Source organism: Phalaenopsis equestris, unplaced genomic scaffold, assembly GCF_001263595.1.
Source record: "Phalaenopsis equestris unplaced genomic scaffold, ASM126359v1 Scaffold000840, whole genome shotgun sequence".
NCBI lineage: Eukaryota > Viridiplantae > Streptophyta > Magnoliopsida > Asparagales > Orchidaceae > Phalaenopsis > Phalaenopsis equestris.
Window position 1 is genome coordinate 1,060,945 of NW_018165280.1, and position 20,104 is coordinate 1,081,048.

At 28.8% G+C, this 20,104-nt stretch overlaps 1 protein-coding gene across 1 annotated transcript; it reads left to right on the top strand.

Moving 5' to 3' along the window:
* The first annotated feature begins 342 nt into the window (after window positions 1-342).
* On the top strand, window positions 343-18,630 carry LOC110031555 (terpene synthase 10-like). The gene is made up of 7 exons (XM_020734804.1): window positions 343-640; window positions 1,254-1,531; window positions 16,802-17,185; window positions 17,272-17,493; window positions 17,664-17,802; window positions 17,978-18,223; window positions 18,337-18,630. The coding sequence occupies exons 1-7, from the start codon at window positions 407-409 to the stop codon at window positions 18,628-18,630; spliced, it is 1,797 nt and encodes a 598-aa protein (XP_020590463.1). The 5' UTR covers window positions 343-406.
* Window positions 18,631-20,104: the final 1,474 nt, after the last annotated feature.

Consider the following 20,104-nt stretch of genomic DNA (forward strand, 5'->3'; position numbering starts at 1 on the left):
TCCTGCCCTCTACGACATACAGACGTCATTTATACTCACCACTAGGGCATATGTGGTCCACATCCCCCACAACTGCTTACTACAGGTTCTCTAGCCGGTCAACATTTTTGGAGCAACCATTTACAACACTCACGACTGACCAAAAATAATATTTTAACAAAGATATCTTAAAGATACAAATAACATCTTAAATTTTAAAGTAATCCGCATTAATTAATCAAATGATATTGGACGGCCGCATTAATTAATCAAATAATATTACTCAACCTCTATAAAAAGATCTTGCAATTAATATTGATTATTTATTGATGCACGCCCATTAATAAGTGGCCGTCCAAGAATGGTATGGTAGCCTTGTAGAAACATTGGAAAGAAGCTGTAGCTGCTTTCCTCTACATTATCAATTATGGCGCTGTTCGTTAGCTTTCCTCTACGTCCATTCAGCAAGAAGCCATCGCTCCTGAGCTCTTCTTCCTCGCAGCGTCTTCTAAGTCACCGACGATTACTGGCAGATTTTCATCCCATATGTTGCCTCTCAACTGCTACTGCAGTATCATCTTCTCCAGCTCGCCGCACAGCAAATTATCAGCCAACTATTTGGGATGATAACTACATACAGTCGCTGCCAATTGATTTCATGGTGATGATTTGTCAACTAAAAACTCATTTTCTGTATTTTTAGCGGACTTAAGATTAATTTGCCTTGACTGTAAAATAAATCGCACGGATTTATTTTAATATTTTAATAATATATATATAAGCACAAATATTAATACGATTACCAGTTTAAGAGATTTAGCTTGAACTAATTAGAGAGTCAGCACGGAATCCAACTTACTTGAAATTATTTTTGTTAATTTTGAATTAAAACTCCGCTTGCGAGCATCCAAGCTCCACCTACATTTTATAGGAATATTTGCGTCCCTACCACTCCATTCTTTTGTATATTTACATATCAAACTCCCGAACTTCAATATTTACATACATACCACTTTCTATGCGTGAAAAAAAGTATAAATTTCACTTAAAGTGGTGATATTTTTGATATGGCATGAAAGATTTGGATGGTGTAAATATAGAAACCAAAATTTAGATGTTAGATATGTAAAAACATAGGAATTGGGTGACATGCATGTAAATGCGCCTATTTTATAATTCACATTCTCATGATACAACGACATATTTGTAAGCATATATTATCATTGCAATAAGAATAACTATACATATTTGTTGATATAATATATATTACACAGGATGAGAAGCATAAACATCGAAGGGATATACTGAAGGAGCAAGTGAGGGGTTTGATTGGCAAACAACGTGATCTTATCGAACAACTTGAACTGGTGGATGCTCTATGCCAATTAGGACTTCAATATCATTTTGATTCAGAAATCAAGGACTTATTGAGTTCTATTAGTTCATCAACGATAAATATAAACAATTTGATAGCGAATGGCAACTTTCATGGCTCTGCCTTGCTCTTCAGGCTTCTAAGAGAATATGATATCAATGATGCTTCACTACTAAGGTATCTACTAACACAAACATATATCATCTTTTTATTTAAGAGTTATTTAATTCAATGTCAATAAAAAATAAAGAGTTATGAATTAATCAAGGTACTCTTTGATTCTTTTGGTGTAAGAGTTCTTAGGTTCAATTTTAGCCCATGAACTTTTTTAAATTAAGTTTTGATTTTCTTCCTATATATAGTTTTGTTTATAGTTTTGGTTTTATCCCCCCCTATAATTGACAGGCTTGGTGCTTATTCCAAGTGGCCTAGTGCACGACTTTCATGTATAAAATATTTATCTTATATTTAAGAGAATAAGTTCAATATAAGTCTAATTATTAAGTTACATAAAGATACATCATTTTAAAGATAATTATCAAGTGCATTATGTTTGATTTTATTCTAATGTCGAAGAATTCCTTACAATTTAGACTGACTTTAACAATTTCTTACTGATTTTAACAATTTCTTCGAGAGATTGTAAGAGTGGAGGGAAAGTGAGAGATTTCTTTCTCCTTGCTGCTTCGAAGAGGAATTCTGTGTCCTGAAAAGAAAGGAAGAGATTCAGAGAAACTTCGATTAGTTTTGTTAGGGAGAAATTAGAGATAAGTTTGTTTATTATTGTAGTTTGTATGACTTTGATTTTATATATGAATTCCGAGTTCTGTTGTGTTTTCTCCATGAGATCAGAATAGTTTTCTCTATCTTTCCCCTTGTCTTGAGATTTGTGAAATGGTGATTTGAATTGGTGAAGCCATGAAAATGTTTAAAAAATTGTGATGATCTTTTCACTTAAATCTTAATTTATTTTCAATCTGTTCAATTGATTTGTTAAAATATGTTGAGTTTTCCAACTAAAGTGAAGATTACATCCAAGATTCAGGGAGGTCAAAGTCCTTGGAAGTTGGGTGCAAATAAATAGGGAAATAATATTATCGGGCGTAGAATTGGAGATTTTAGAGTGACATACTAAAATCCCCAATTCGGTCCTATTGTTTGGGTGTTGAAGCGTAGATGTTAGCTCTCAGGCGAGGGGAACGTGGGAGCTCTGAAGTGAGAGTCGGTATCCTCCCAGCCTAACCACAGATTCAGTAAACAAGCATAATATTAGTCAATGTTCTTTGTGTCTGAACCAAAGGGTAAAGAATAGATATGCTCCTATTTGACACAATATAATTTGAACTAATTCACTTTATCCATTCACTATAATTTCTTGATAAGGAGAATGATGCTTTCTTATATATTGAATATTACATTTGAAACTTCATTAGTATATTTAGTTATTTAATAGTTATTAAAATTACATATTTATTTCAATTGCATATTAGTGACAGATAAGAAAATTGAACTTCGTTGTTGTGATTAAAGTATTATTTTTTTAAGGTCTTAGTTCGTAGTTCAAATCTTACTCCCTGTGGGATCGATATCTGGGACTCCATTAGAACCCTATATTACTTGAGTGATACGTATACTTGCGTTGATAAGTGTGACTTTACAATTATTGAATATTTATTACGTCCATATTTATCTTATATTTTTAAGCATATATAAAGTCGCGGTCAGATGTCCCTCGCCCTAAGCGTGAAAGAGGTTGATCGTCTTGCAGTGATAGGGAAGCCAATTGAAATACATTTATATTTAGCCAATCGATTGATCGTGCTATTGGAAATTGAGAAACACCTAGATCCATGTAATTAAGGGTCTCGATGGCATAACTGGTGCAAGCTATTCAGTTTAAAGAATGCTTCTGAAAGGCCTCGCTGATGAAAACTGAAGTCTTCCTTCGGAACACCAACAAGTATTATATGTTTCACAAAGATCATGTCCACGATACATAGGAGCGTAGACACATCCGAAGTTTAGTTGAAAAACCGATACGGGCTGTGAAGCTCAAAGAGTTTGTGGCCCTTGAAGCACACACACAACAGCAGGGGAAGGTACCTGAGGAAAATTATTCAGATGGACCTATCTAAGCCAATGTTATCCACATTGTGGGGATATTGCCAACAATAATGGTAGGAGACTCAATCAGAAGACTCGATCAAAAGAGGAACCGATCGAGAGACTATGTTGTTGCATATATCTCAAAGAGGAAGTCCCATTCTCCAATCATTTTTACTGACACTGACTTATATTAAGGTGGGTCACCTTATTCCAAGGTTATAACAAATAAAATATTACTCAAGATCTATTCAAATCATATCAACATATAAAATCAACATATCATCATATTAAGGTGGGTCACCTTATTCCAAGGTTATAACAAATAAAATATTACTCAAGATCTATTCAAATCATATCAACATATAAAATCAACATATCATCATATTAAGGTGGGTCACCTTATTCCAAGGTTATAACAAATAAAATATTACTCAAGATCTATTCAAATCATATCAACATATAAAATCAACATATCATCATATTAAGGTGGGTCACCTTATTCCAAGGTTATAACAAATAAAATATTACTCAAGATCTATTCAAATCATATCAACATATAAAATCAACATATCATCATATTAAGGTGGGTCACCTTATTCCAAGGTTATAACAAATAAAATATTACTCAAGATCTATTCAAATCATATCAACATATAAAATCAACATATCATCATATTAAGGTGGGTCACCTTATTCCAAGGTTATAACAAATAAAATATTACTCAAGATCTATTCAAATCATATCAACATATAAAATCAACATATCATCATATTAAGGTGGGTCACCTTATTCCAAGGTTATAACAAATAAAATATTACTCAAGATCTATTCAAATCATATCAACATATAAAATCAACATATCATCATATTAAGGTGGGTCACCTTATTCCAAGGTTATAACAAATAAAATATTACTCAAGATCTATTCAAATCATATCAACATATAAAATCAACATATCATCATATTAAGGTGGGTCACCTTATTCCAAGGTTATAACAAATAAAATATTACTCAAGATCTATTCAAATCATATCAACATATAAAATCAACATATCATCATATTAAGGTGGGTCACCTTATTCCAAGGTTATAACAAATAAAATATTACTCAAGATCTATTCAAATCATATCAACATATAAAATCAACATATCATCATATTAAGGTGGGTCACCTTATTCCAAGGTTATAACAAATAAAATATTACTCAAGATCTATTCAAATCATATCAACATATAAAATCAACATATCATCATATTAAGGTGGGTCACCTTATTCCAAGGTTATAACAAATAAAATATTACTCAAGATCTATTCAAATCATATCAACATATAAAATCAACATATCATCATATTAAGGTGGGTCACCTTATTCCAAGGTTATAACAAATAAAATATTACTCAAGATCTATTCAAATCATATCAACATATAAAATCAACATATCATCATATTAAGGTGGGTCACCTTATTCCAAGGTTATAACAAATAAAATATTACTCAAGATCTATTCAAATCATATCAACATATAAAATCAACATATCATCATATTAAGGTGGGTCACCTTATTCCAAGGTTATAACAAATAAAATATTACTCAAGATCTATTCAAATCATATCAACATATAAAATCAACATATCATCATATTAAGGTGGGTCACCTTATTCCAAGGTTATAACAAATAAAATATTACTCAAGATCTATTCAAATCATATCAACATATAAAATCAACATATCATCATATTAAGGTGGGTCACCTTATTCCAAGGTTATAACAAATAAAATATTACTCAAGATCTATTCAAATCATATCAACATATAAAATCAACATATCATCATATTAAGGTGGGTCACCTTATTCCAAGGTTATAACAAATAAAATATTACTCAAGATCTATTCAAATCATATCAACATATAAAATCAACATATCATCATATTAAGGTGGGTCACCTTATTCCAAGGTTATAACAAATAAAATATTACTCAAGATCTATTCAAATCATATCAACATATAAAATCAACATATCATCATATTAAGGTGGGTCACCTTATTCCAAGGTTATAACAAATAAAATATTACTCAAGATCTATTCAAATCATATCAACATATAAAATCAACATATCATCATATTAAGGTGGGTCACCTTATTCCAAGGTTATAACAAATAAAATATTACTCAAGATCTATTCAAATCATATCAACATATAAAATCAACATATCATCATATTAAGGTGGGTCACCTTATTCCAAGGTTATAACAAATAAAATATTACTCAAGATCTATTCAAATCATATCAACATATAAAATCAACATATCATCATATTAAGGTGGGTCACCTTATTCCAAGGTTATAACAAATAAAATATTACTCAAGATCTATTCAAATCATATCAACATATAAAATCAACATATCATCATATTAAGGTGGGTCACCTTATTCCAAGGTTATAACAAATAAAATATTACTCAAGATCTATTCAAATCATATCAACATATAAAATCAACATATCATCATATTAAGGTGGGTCACCTTATTCCAAGGTTATAACAAATAAAATATTACTCAAGATCTATTCAAATCATATCAACATATAAAATCAACATATCATCATATTAAGGTGGGTCACCTTATTCCAAGGTTATAACAAATAAAATATTACTCAAGATCTATTCAAATCATATCAACATATAAAATCAACATATCATCATATTAAGGTGGGTCACCTTATTCCAAGGTTATAACAAATAAAATATTACTCAAGATCTATTCAAATCATATCAACATATAAAATCAACATATCATCATATTAAGGTGGGTCACCTTATTCCAAGGTTATAACAAATAAAATATTACTCAAGATCTATTCAAATCATATCAACATATAAAATCAACATATCATCATATTAAGGTGGGTCACCTTATTCCAAGGTTATAACAAATAAAATATTACTCAAGATCTATTCAAATCATATCAACATATAAAATCAACATATCATCATATTAAGGTGGGTCACCTTATTCCAAGGTTATAACAAATAAAATATTACTCAAGATCTATTCAAATCATATCAACATATAAAATCAACATATCATCATATTAAGGTGGGTCACCTTATTCCAAGGTTATAACAAATAAAATATTACTCAAGATCTATTCAAATCATATCAACATATAAAATCAACATATCATCATATTAAGGTGGGTCACCTTATTCCAAGGTTATAACAAATAAAATATTACTCAAGATCTATTCAAATCATATCAACATATAAAATCAACATATCATCATATTAAGGTGGGTCACCTTATTCCAAGGTTATAACAAATAAAATATTACTCAAGATCTATTCAAATCATATCAACATATAAAATCAACATATCATCATATTAAGGTGGGTCACCTTATTCCAAGGTTATAACAAATAAAATATTACTCAAGATCTATTCAAATCATATCAACATATAAAATCAACATATCATCATATTAAGGTGGGTCACCTTATTCCAAGGTTATAACAAATAAAATATTACTCAAGATCTATTCAAATCATATCAACATATAAAATCAACATATCATCATATTAAGGTGGGTCACCTTATTCCAAGGTTATAACAAATAAAATATTACTCAAGATCTATTCAAATCATATCAACATATAAAATCAACATATCATCATATTAAGGTGGGTCACCTTATTCCAAGGTTATAACAAATAAAATATTACTCAAGATCTATTCAAATCATATCAACATATAAAATCAACATATCATCATATTAAGGTGGGTCACCTTATTCCAAGGTTATAACAAATAAAATATTACTCAAGATCTATTCAAATCATATCAACATATAAAATCAACATATCATCATATTAAGGTGGGTCACCTTATTCCAAGGTTATAACAAATAAAATATTACTCAAGATCTATTCAAATCATATCAACATATAAAATCAACATATCATCATATTAAGGTGGGTCACCTTATTCCAAGGTTATAACAAATAAAATATTACTCAAGATCTATTCAAATCATATCAACATATAAAATCAACATATCATCATATTAAGGTGGGTCACCTTATTCCAAGGTTATAACAAATAAAATATTACTCAAGATCTATTCAAATCATATCAACATATAAAATCAACATATCATCATATTAAGGTGGGTCACCTTATTCCAAGGTTATAACAAATAAAATATTACTCAAGATCTATTCAAATCATATCAACATATAAAATCAACATATCATCATATTAAGGTGGGTCACCTTATTCCAAGGTTATAACAAATAAAATATTACTCAAGATCTATTCAAATCATATCAACATATAAAATCAACATATCATCATATTAAGGTGGGTCACCTTATTCCAAGGTTATAACAAATAAAATATTACTCAAGATCTATTCAAATCATATCAACATATAAAATCAACATATCATCATATTAAGGTGGGTCACCTTATTCCAAGGTTATAACAAATAAAATATTACTCAAGATCTATTCAAATCATATCAACATATAAAATCAACATATCATCATATTAAGGTGGGTCACCTTATTCCAAGGTTATAACAAATAAAATATTACTCAAGATCTATTCAAATCATATCAACATATAAAATCAACATATCATCATATTAAGGTGGGTCACCTTATTCCAAGGTTATAACAAATAAAATATTACTCAAGATCTATTCAAATCATATCAACATATAAAATCAACATATCATCATATTAAGGTGGGTCACCTTATTCCAAGGTTATAACAAATAAAATATTACTCAAGATCTATTCAAATCATATCAACATATAAAATCAACATATCATCATATTAAGGTGGGTCACCTTATTCCAAGGTTATAACAAATAAAATATTACTCAAGATCTATTCAAATCATATCAACATATAAAATCAACATATCATCATATTAAGGTGGGTCACCTTATTCCAAGGTTATAACAAATAAAATATTACTCAAGATCTATTCAAATCATATCAACATATAAAATCAACATATCATCATATTAAGGTGGGTCACCTTATTCCAAGGTTATAACAAATAAAATATTACTCAAGATCTATTCAAATCATATCAACATATAAAATCAACATATCATCATATTAAGGTGGGTCACCTTATTCCAAGGTTATAACAAATAAAATATTACTCAAGATCTATTCAAATCATATCAACATATAAAATCAACATATCATCATATTAAGGTGGGTCACCTTATTCCAAGGTTATAACAAATAAAATATTACTCAAGATCTATTCAAATCATATCAACATATAAAATCAACATATCATCATATTAAGGTGGGTCACCTTATTCCAAGGTTATAACAAATAAAATATTACTCAAGATCTATTCAAATCATATCAACATATAAAATCAACATATCATCATATTAAGGTGGGTCACCTTATTCCAAGGTTATAACAAATAAAATATTACTCAAGATCTATTCAAATCATATCAACATATAAAATCAACATATCATCATATTAAGGTGGGTCACCTTATTCCAAGGTTATAACAAATAAAATATTACTCAAGATCTATTCAAATCATATCAACATATAAAATCAACATATCATCATATTAAGGTGGGTCACCTTATTCCAAGGTTATAACAAATAAAATATTACTCAAGATCTATTCAAATCATATCAACATATAAAATCAACATATCATCATATTAAGGTGGGTCACCTTATTCCAAGGTTATAACAAATAAAATATTACTCAAGATCTATTCAAATCATATCAACATATAAAATCAACATATCATCATATTAAGGTGGGTCACCTTATTCCAAGGTTATAACAAATAAAATATTACTCAAGATCTATTCAAATCATATCAACATATAAAATCAACATATCATCATATTAAGGTGGGTCACCTTATTCCAAGGTTATAACAAATAAAATATTACTCAAGATCTATTCAAATCATATCAACATATAAAATCAACATATCATCATATTAAGGTGGGTCACCTTATTCCAAGGTTATAACAAATAAAATATTACTCAAGATCTATTCAAATCATATCAACATATAAAATCAACATATCATCATATTAAGGTGGGTCACCTTATTCCAAGGTTATAACAAATAAAATATTACTCAAGATCTATTCAAATCATATCAACATATAAAATCAACATATCATCATATTAAGGTGGGTCACCTTATTCCAAGGTTATAACAAATAAAATATTACTCAAGATCTATTCAAATCATATCAACATATAAAATCAACATATCATCATATTAAGGTGGGTCACCTTATTCCAAGGTTATAACAAATAAAATATTACTCAAGATCTATTCAAATCATATCAACATATAAAATCAACATATCATCATATTAAGGTGGGTCACCTTATTCCAAGGTTATAACAAATAAAATATTACTCAAGATCTATTCAAATCATATCAACATATAAAATCAACATATCATCATATTAAGGTGGGTCACCTTATTCCAAGGTTATAACAAATAAAATATTACTCAAGATCTATTCAAATCATATCAACATATAAAATCAACATATCATCATATTAAGGTGGGTCACCTTATTCCAAGGTTATAACAAATAAAATATTACTCAAGATCTATTCAAATCATATCAACATATAAAATCAACATATCATCATATTAAGGTGGGTCACCTTATTCCAAGGTTATAACAAATAAAATATTACTCAAGATCTATTCAAATCATATCAACATATAAAATCAACATATCATCATATTAAGGTGGGTCACCTTATTCCAAGGTTATAACAAATAAAATATTACTCAAGATCTATTCAAATCATATCAACATATAAAATCAACATATCATCATATTAAGGTGGGTCACCTTATTCCAAGGTTATAACAAATAAAATATTACTCAAGATCTATTCAAATCATATCAACATATAAAATCAACATATCATCATATTAAGGTGGGTCACCTTATTCCAAGGTTATAACAAATAAAATATTACTCAAGATCTATTCAAATCATATCAACATATAAAATCAACATATCATCATATTAAGGTGGGTCACCTTATTCCAAGGTTATAACAAATAAAATATTACTCAAGATCTATTCAAATCATATCAACATATAAAATCAACATATCATCATATTAAGGTGGGTCACCTTATTCCAAGGTTATAACAAATAAAATATTACTCAAGATCTATTCAAATCATATCAACATATAAAATCAACATATCATCATATTAAGGTGGGTCACCTTATTCCAAGGTTATAACAAATAAAATATTACTCAAGATCTATTCAAATCATATCAACATATAAAATCAACATATCATCATATTAAGGTGGGTCACCTTATTCCAAGGTTATAACAAATAAAATATTACTCAAGATCTATTCAAATCATATCAACATATAAAATCAACATATCATCATATTAAGGTGGGTCACCTTATTCCAAGGTTATAACAAATAAAATATTACTCAAGATCTATTCAAATCATATCAACATATAAAATCAACATATCATCATATTAAGGTGGGTCACCTTATTCCAAGGTTGATATGATGTTTATATGTTGATATGATTTGAATAGATCTTGAGTAATATTTTATTTGTTATAACCTTGGAATAAGGTGACCCACCTTAATATGATGATATGTTGATTTTATATGTTGATATGATTTGAATAGATCTTGAGTAATATTTTATTTGTTATAACCTTGGAATAAGGTGACCCACCTTAATATGATGATATGTTGATTTTATATGTTGATATGATTTGAATAGATCTTGAGTAATATTTTATTTGTTATAACCTTGGAATAAGGTGACCCACCTTAATATGATGATATGTTGATTTTATATGTTGATATGATTTGAATAGATCTTGAGTAATATTTTATTTGTTATAACCTTGGAATAAGGTGACCCACCTTAATATGATGATATGTTGATTTTATATGTTGATATGATTTGAATAGATCTTGAGTAATATTTTATTTGTTATAACCTTGGAATAAGGTGACCCACCTTAATATGATGATATGTTGATTTTATATGTTGATATGATTTGAATAGATCTTGAGTAATATTTTATTTGTTATAACCTTGGAATAAGGTGACCCACCTTAATATGATGATATGTTGATTTTATATGTTGATATGATTTGAATAGATCTTGAGTAATATTTTATTTGTTATAACCTTGGAATAAGGTGACCCACCTTAATATGATGATATGTTGATTTTATATGTTGATATGATTTGAATAGATCTTGAGTAATATTTTATTTGTTATAACCTTGGAATAAGGTGACCCACCTTAATATGATGATATGTTGATTTTATATGTTGATATGATTTGAATAGATCTTGAGTAATATTTTATTTGTTATAACCTTGGAATAAGGTGACCCACCTTAATATGATGATATGTTGATTTTATATGTTGATATGATTTGAATAGATCTTGAGTAATATTTTATTTGTTATAACCTTGGAATAAGGTGACCCACCTTAATATGATGATATGTTGATTTTATATGTTGATATGATTTGAATAGATCTTGAGTAATATTTTATTTGTTATAACCTTGGAATAAGGTGACCCACCTTAATATGATGATATGTTGATTTTATATGTTGATATGATTTGAATAGATCTTGAGTAATATTTTATTTGTTATAACCTTGGAATAAGGTGACCCACCTTAATATGATGATATGTTGATTTTATATGTTGATATGATTTGAATAGATCTTGAGTAATATTTTATTTGTTATAACCTTGGAATAAGGTGACCCACCTTAATATGATGATATGTTGATTTTATATGTTGATATGATTTGAATAGATCTTGAGTAATATTTTATTTGTTATAACCTTGGAATAAGGTGACCCACCTTAATATGATGATATGTTGATTTTATATGTTGATATGATTTGAATAGATCTTGAGTAATATTTTATTTGTTATAACCTTGGAATAAGGTGACCCACCTTAATATGATGATATGTTGATTTTATATGTTGATATGATTTGAATAGATCTTGAGTAATATTTTATTTGTTATAACCTTGGAATAAGGTGACCCACCTTAATATGATGATATGTTGATTTTATATGTTGATATGATTTGAATAGATCTTGAGTAATATTTTATTTGTTATAACCTTGGAATAAGGTGACCCACCTTAATATGATGATATGTTGATTTTATATGTTGATATGATTTGAATAGATCTTGAGTAATATTTTATTTGTTATAACCTTGGAATAAGGTGACCCACCTTAATATGATGATATGTTGATTTTATATGTTGATATGATTTGAATAGATCTTGAGTAATATTTTATTTGTTATAACCTTGGAATAAGGTGACCCACCTTAATATGATGATATGTTGATTTTATATGTTGATATGATTTGAATAGATCTTGAGTAATATTTTATTTGTTATAACCTTGGAATAAGGTGACCCACCTTAATATGATGATATGTTGATTTTATATGTTGATATGATTTGAATAGATCTTGAGTAATATTTTATTTGTTATAACCTTGGAATAAGGTGACCCACCTTAATATGATGATATGTTGATTTTATATGTTGATATGATTTGAATAGATCTTGAGTAATATTTTATTTGTTATAACCTTGGAATAAGGTGACCCACCTTAATATGATGATATGTTGATTTTATATGTTGATATGATTTGAATAGATCTTGAGTAATATTTTATTTGTTATAACCTTGGAATAAGGTGACCCACCTTAATATGATGATATGTTGATTTTATATGTTGATATGATTTGAATAGATCTTGAGTAATATTTTATTTGTTATAACCTTGGAATAAGGTGACCCACCTTAATATGATGATATGTTGATTTTATATGTTGATATGATTTGAATAGATCTTGAGTAATATTTTATTTGTTATAACCTTGGAATAAGGTGACCCACCTTAATATGATGATATGTTGATTTTATATGTTGATATGATTTGAATAGATCTTGAGTAATATTTTATTTGTTATAACCTTGGAATAAGGTGACCCACCTTAATATGATGATATGTTGATTTTATATGTTGATATGATTTGAATAGATCTTGAGTAATATTTTATTTGTTATAACCTTGGAATAAGGTGACCCACCTTAATATGATGATATGTTGATTTTATATGTTGATATGATTTGAATAGATCTTGAGTAATATTTTATTTGTTATAACCTTGGAATAAGGTGACCCACCTTAATATGATGATATGTTGATTTTATATGTTGATATGATTTGAATAGATCTTGAGTAATATTTTATTTGTTATAACCTTGGAATAAGGTGACCCACCTTAATATGATGATATGTTGATTTTATATGTTGATATGATTTGAATAGATCTTGAGTAATATTTTATTTGTTATAACCTTGGAATAAGGTGACCCACCTTAATATGATGATATGTTGATTTTATATGTTGATATGATTTGAATAGATCTTGAGTAATATTTTATTTGTTATAACCTTGGAATAAGGTGACCCACCTTAATATGATGATATGTTGATTTTATATGTTGATATGATTTGAATAGATCTTGAGTAATATTTTATTTGTTATAACCTTGGAATAAGGTGACCCACCTTAATATGATGATATGTTGATTTTATATGTTGATATGATTTGAATAGATCTTGAGTAATATTTTATTTGTTATAACCTTGGAATAAGGTGACCCACCTTAATATGATGATATGTTGATTTTATATGTTGATATGATTTGAATAGATCTTGAGTAATATTTTATTTGTTATAACCTTGGAATAAGGTGACCCACCTTAATATGATGATATGTTGATTTTATATGTTGATATGATTTGAATAGATCTTGAGTAATATTTTATTTGTTATAACCTTGGAATAAGGTGACCCACCTTAATATGATGATATGTTGATTTTATATGTTGATATGATTTGAATAGATCTTGAGTAATATTTTATTTGTTATAACCTTGGAATAAGGTGACCCACCTTAATATGATGATATGTTGATTTTATATGTTGATATGATTTGAATAGATCTTGAGTAATATTTTATTTGTTATAACCTTGGAATAAGGTGACCCACCTTAATATGATGATATGTTGATTTTATATGTTGATATGATTTGAATAGATCTTGAGTAATATTTTATTTGTTATAACCTTGGAATAAGGTGACCCACCTTAATATGATGATATGTTGATTTTATATGTTGATATGATTTGAATAGATCTTGAGTAATATTTTATTTGTTATAACCTTGGAATAAGGTGACCCACCTTAATATGATGATATGTTGATTTTATATGTTGATATGATTTGAATAGATCTTGAGTAATATTTTATTTGTTATAACCTTGGAATAAGGTGACCCACCTTAATATGATGATATGTTGATTTTATATGTTGATATGATTTGAATAGATCTTGAGTAATATTTTATTTGTTATAACCTTGGAATAAGGTGACCCACCTTAATATGATGATATGTTGATTTTATATGTTGATATGATTTGAATAGATCTTGAGTAATATTTTATTTGTTATAACCTTGGAATAAGGTGACCCACCTTAATATGATGATATGTTGATTTTATATGTTGATATGATTTGAATAGATCTTGAGTAATATTTTATTTGTTATAACCTTGGAATAAGGTGACCCACCTGTACCCTAGTTCCAAGTCAACACCCAGGGTCAATCCTAAAGCCAAGTAATCCTATAGGGACTCTTCTTGAATTCTCTTATAATGATCTTACCTACTAAATGCTAGAGGTTAAGATCAATATGTGGAATTTCAAGTTGAGTAAAAGAAGAGTTTTGAATTTCTAATGGTGGGGGTACCTTTTCTAATTTTCTAAGACTAGTCAATAGGAAAGTCCTATGGCTAGACCTAGGCTATTAAAGAAGTTTCTAGACCTCAACCAAAAGTGAGGTCAACAGAATTCTTATGGGGCTTTTGGACGCTGACAAACTGTGCCACAAACGTTCTCATAAATTTAGTGAAGGAGGCAATCACCCCCAGTGGTAAACTGTTGAACCATTTCAGGATCAACTTCCTTAGTGTAATGAAGAAAAAATGAAACTTTTGCGTCTCAGTGATATTCAATAAGCACACGGTCAATTCAAATGAAACTATATGATCAACCAGATCAATTCGACCCTTGTAGGATTCTAGTGCAGGGTCCTAAACCTCTTGGGAGGCTCTCGACCTTGGAGATTTGCAGAGAGAATGTATTCTCTGGCTATCATGGTGCCTTCGCGCACTCGAACTAGTGTCTATCGATTGGATTCAAACCAACACTATCGATGTACTGAAAGTCTCCTTATATTTCTAAAGTCAAGAGGGCCCTTCAGATGTTGTGCACAGGCCCTTCCTTCAGTGGATGTTGTTCTCTCCCCCCAGGCCAATGACTTCGGATGACATCCAACATTTGATTCTTCAACTCCTTGATCAGCTAGTTCACAAACTCCCAAGTGCACTTTATGTTTCAGGTGTCTCTGTTATTCTACTTCTTGTTTGTGGCATGATCCACACTCACCACATTTTTTAGGATTTTAGATCCATATCTATATGTGAATCACACCTCAAGGGAATAAAGCATAAAAAAAGAAGAGATAAGAGGGGGGGAGAGAGAGAGAGAGAGAGAGAGAATAATTTATAATAATGAAAAGTAATGCGTTATGTTCTATTCGTAATTTCATCTATAGGCTATTTTTTGAATTCAAGGAGTTGAAGAGTTATGGCTGAAGTTATTTTTTCCATGATGTCTATAGTTGAAGTCACAAGTTGTTTGGCCTAATACCTCTTTAAAACTAAATATTCATTCTATATATGTGTAAAATTCTTTTTGAAATTAATCTTGATCCTTGACTTTAGAATTAGCATCATGCCTACAAGCCTATTGTTAATCTTGTGTTCCTTACTCTAGGACTAAAATATTTTTAATAGGTTCCTGTCCTATAAATCAAAAAAAACATATATAAATATATTTAATAAACTAAATAAATATGAAAATATTTTTAAGGCAACTATATATGTTTAATTTAATTTGAATATATGTAGTTTTTAATGCTAATAATTAATCTCTTTAATTAGTTTTACTGTATGTTAGCTAGACTGATATGTGGATATTCAAAAAAATGAAGTTAAATTTTAATGAAACAAACAATTACCCATAATTAACTTTAAGTATTATATCATTTTTAAGTCATCTTAGTAAAAAGTGTTGCTAAAATGCTTTTCAATCTATTGGTAGGGTAAATGATCTTGTTAGCTGCTTTAATAAAAAAAGAGAAATCTTCAATCCAAATAATCAACATGATGTCAAGGGAATGATCAACTTATATGAGGCCTCCTACCTTGGTATTGAAGGAGAAGAAGAACTAGATGAAGCTGGAGAAATTGCACTGGAGCATTTAAAATGCCTTGAAGGATCTTTATTAAGTCCACAACTTGTTGAAGAAATAGATCATGCCTTGGAGATACCCTTGCATTGGAGAATGCTAAGGATACATACTAGGTGGTTTATTGATGCATATGGTAGACGAGAGAATTTTAATCCCACATTGCTTGAGTTGGCTAAGCTAGACTTCAACATAGTGCAGAGCATCTATAAGACAGAGCTTCAAGAAATGTCCATGTAATATGTTTATTTTTATATGTACATATGCAATTCTTTTTATAATTATTTCAAGAAGTATTAATACCTCTCTTTTTTATTCATAGGTGGTGGAAAAATCTTGGTCTTGTTTGCACAGAGCTTAACTTTATAAGGGATAGACTTGTGGAGAACTACTTATGGAGCGTGGGATTTACATTTCAGCCTGAATTTGGGAGAAGCAGAAAAGCTCTCACCAAATTTATTAGTCTCATAACAACAATTGATGATATTTATGACGTCCATGGTACCTTAAATGAACTAGAAATCTTTACAAACGCCGTTGAAAAGTAAGGAAACTCAAAAAATTTAATAATATGCATATAATTGTTTTAAGTAGCATGGTTATCAAATATTCATAAATCATAAACATGAAATGATCATTGAATGCAATCAAATATTTTTAGTTAAATTGTTCTCAATTAACTAACTTATTATAACATTAACTTGGAGCTCTTAGATGGAAAATAGATGCAAGTCAACAACTTCCAAATTACATGAAGAAATGCCTGATTGCTCTTTTCAGTACAATGAATGATATTGCTATCTCATTCTCAATGGAAAAGGAGTTGGATATTCTGCCATGCTTAAAACAAGTGGTAATACAACATATATTTTAATTAGTTTATGTCGTTTAAATTTTAAAATAGATTCAAGCTTCTTCTTTCTATTCTTATTTTTATATATAAAATAGTCATACAATATAACATAGTCAGAAAAAAATGATTTGTTCGGTATATTTTCTAACCAAAATAAGTTATGATTGCACTTTAGTGGGTAGATTTATGCAAGGCATACTTAGTTGAAGCAAGGTGGTATCACAGTGGATACACTCCAACATTAAATGAGTACTTGGATAATGCTTGGGTTACAATATCAGGAATATGTGCACTAACTGCAACATATTGTCTAAGTGAGGATTTGACAATTGAAGCTCTTAATAGTTTGGAGTTCTATCCACCTATTGTTCGCCATTCATGCATGCTTTTTCGACTATATAATGATTTGGGAACATCAACGGTACATACAAGTTTTTATTTCATATAAAAGCATGTAAAAGTAATATTTTGTTTTACTTTATATTATATTATTGTATAAAATACATGTTTATGATATAATTCTACTTGTTACAGGAGGAGATCAAAAGAGGAGACGTTCCAAAATCAATTCAATGTTATATGAATGAGAAAAATGTTTCGGAACATGCTGCTCGAGATTATATTAAATGTTTAATAAAAAAATATTGGAAGAAATTAAATCAAGAACATAGAATATTTTCAAAACACTTGGAGCCTTTTAGAAAAGCTTTATTAGATATACCAAGAACAGCACTGTACTTCTATAATGATCGCGATGGATATGCAAAGTCAAGTAGTGAAACTAAGGATCGGATCAAATGTGTAATAGTTGAGCCAATTCCATTTTAAAAGTGATGCACTTAAGAAAAAAGATTCATTTACCCAGATTTATGCTATGTATAATTTAGCTATGCTTGAACTTGCTTTCCAATCACTTAAATCTAGTTTTTTAGTATTTAATTCAAAGGTTGTATGCTACTATTTTGTGCATGTAAACTTTATTGGTTTAAAATTTATTGTCTTTTAGATCTTGTTATGTATGTTGCCCCCAAAAATCTAAATAAAGCTAATAATCATTTTCCATTATTTCATCTAATGTGACAGAAAATAAATTACTAAAGGAAACTCACAAGAAGATTATAGAAATCAAGGAAATTTTCATTGTTTTAAGCTTAATGTTAAAACCATAAAGGCAATGATTTTATTATAATTTTCATTATTGTAATTCTTGTTTTGAGCACTCTAAAATAGCCCTAAAATTAATGTCTGCATTTTTACTTTATAACATGTAACACGATGAATAATTTCATTATTATACTTATTGTACTGAACTTTTTTTTTCTATTAAGAAATGTTATTTGTGCCAAAGAGGAGATGCCTCTAAATCAATTCAATTTTATATGAAAGAGAATAACGTTTCAGAATCATTTGCCCCAAATCATAATAGATGTTTGATAAAAAACTTGATTGGAAGAAGTTGAATCAAGAACACGCTACATTTTCAAAATTTATTTAATCTTTTAGTAAAGCCTTGGTTTATGTACCAAGAACAGGACAATTCCTCTATAAATATGGAGATGGACATGAAGAGTCATATCATGAAATTAAGGACCAAATAATTTTGATCTTAAATGAGCCCATTTCACTTTAAAGTGATACTCTTTAAAAAGGGAAAGTCCTTTCTCAAGTATATGGTATGTGTAATTTTACTTGCGATCAACTTCATTATCTTAACCGAAACTTTTTTCTATTAATAAAATTAAAGTTTATCTCTTCTTAAATTTTGTGTATTTTAGATCTATGTATGTCCATGGCCTAAAATGTGCATTATATCTCTTTTAAATTTTGTTTATTTTAGATCTATGTATGTTCATGGCCTAAAATGTGCATTATTTATGTTTCTGTGCAATGTGCTTTTAAATGTTGACTTTGAAAAATATAGCTACAAGAAAAGAAAAAATATATGTATGCACATGGCTATTGAGATCTCGCTCTCCCTCTAGTGGTATGTCATGGATGCGCTCGTACTCCATCTACATAATTAGAACTAAGGATTAGTTTCCATTTATATTAATAGTGTAAAAAGGATAGAAAATTCATTTTTTACTTACATTGACACGCCGAGAGAAGTCAGAGACTCGATGTTGCGTCCCTGGGTGTCGATGCGTTCAGACGTGCAACTCTGCAATGATTGGTGGTCGGCCAAGCTTCTGATCATCACATTTTTTTTGGTGGTTTGCATCTTCCTTTGATAATCAGGAGAGGGCCAATCTCTAGTCAGCTGAACTAATATCTCCTCCCCGTGCCGCTGCTCTCCTTTCCT

Coding starts and splice junctions, on each gene's coding strand:
- LOC110031555 (XM_020734804.1), top strand. CDS start 407: ATGGCGCTGTTCGTTAGCTTTCCTCTACGTCCATTCAGCAAGAAGCCA. Junction 641..1,253: donor CGCTGCCAATTGATTTCATG/GTGATGATTTGT, acceptor TATATTACACAG/GATGAGAAGCATAAACATCG. Junction 18,224..18,336: donor ATGATTTGGGAACATCAACG/GTACATACAAGT, acceptor TACTTGTTACAG/GAGGAGATCAAAAGAGGAGA.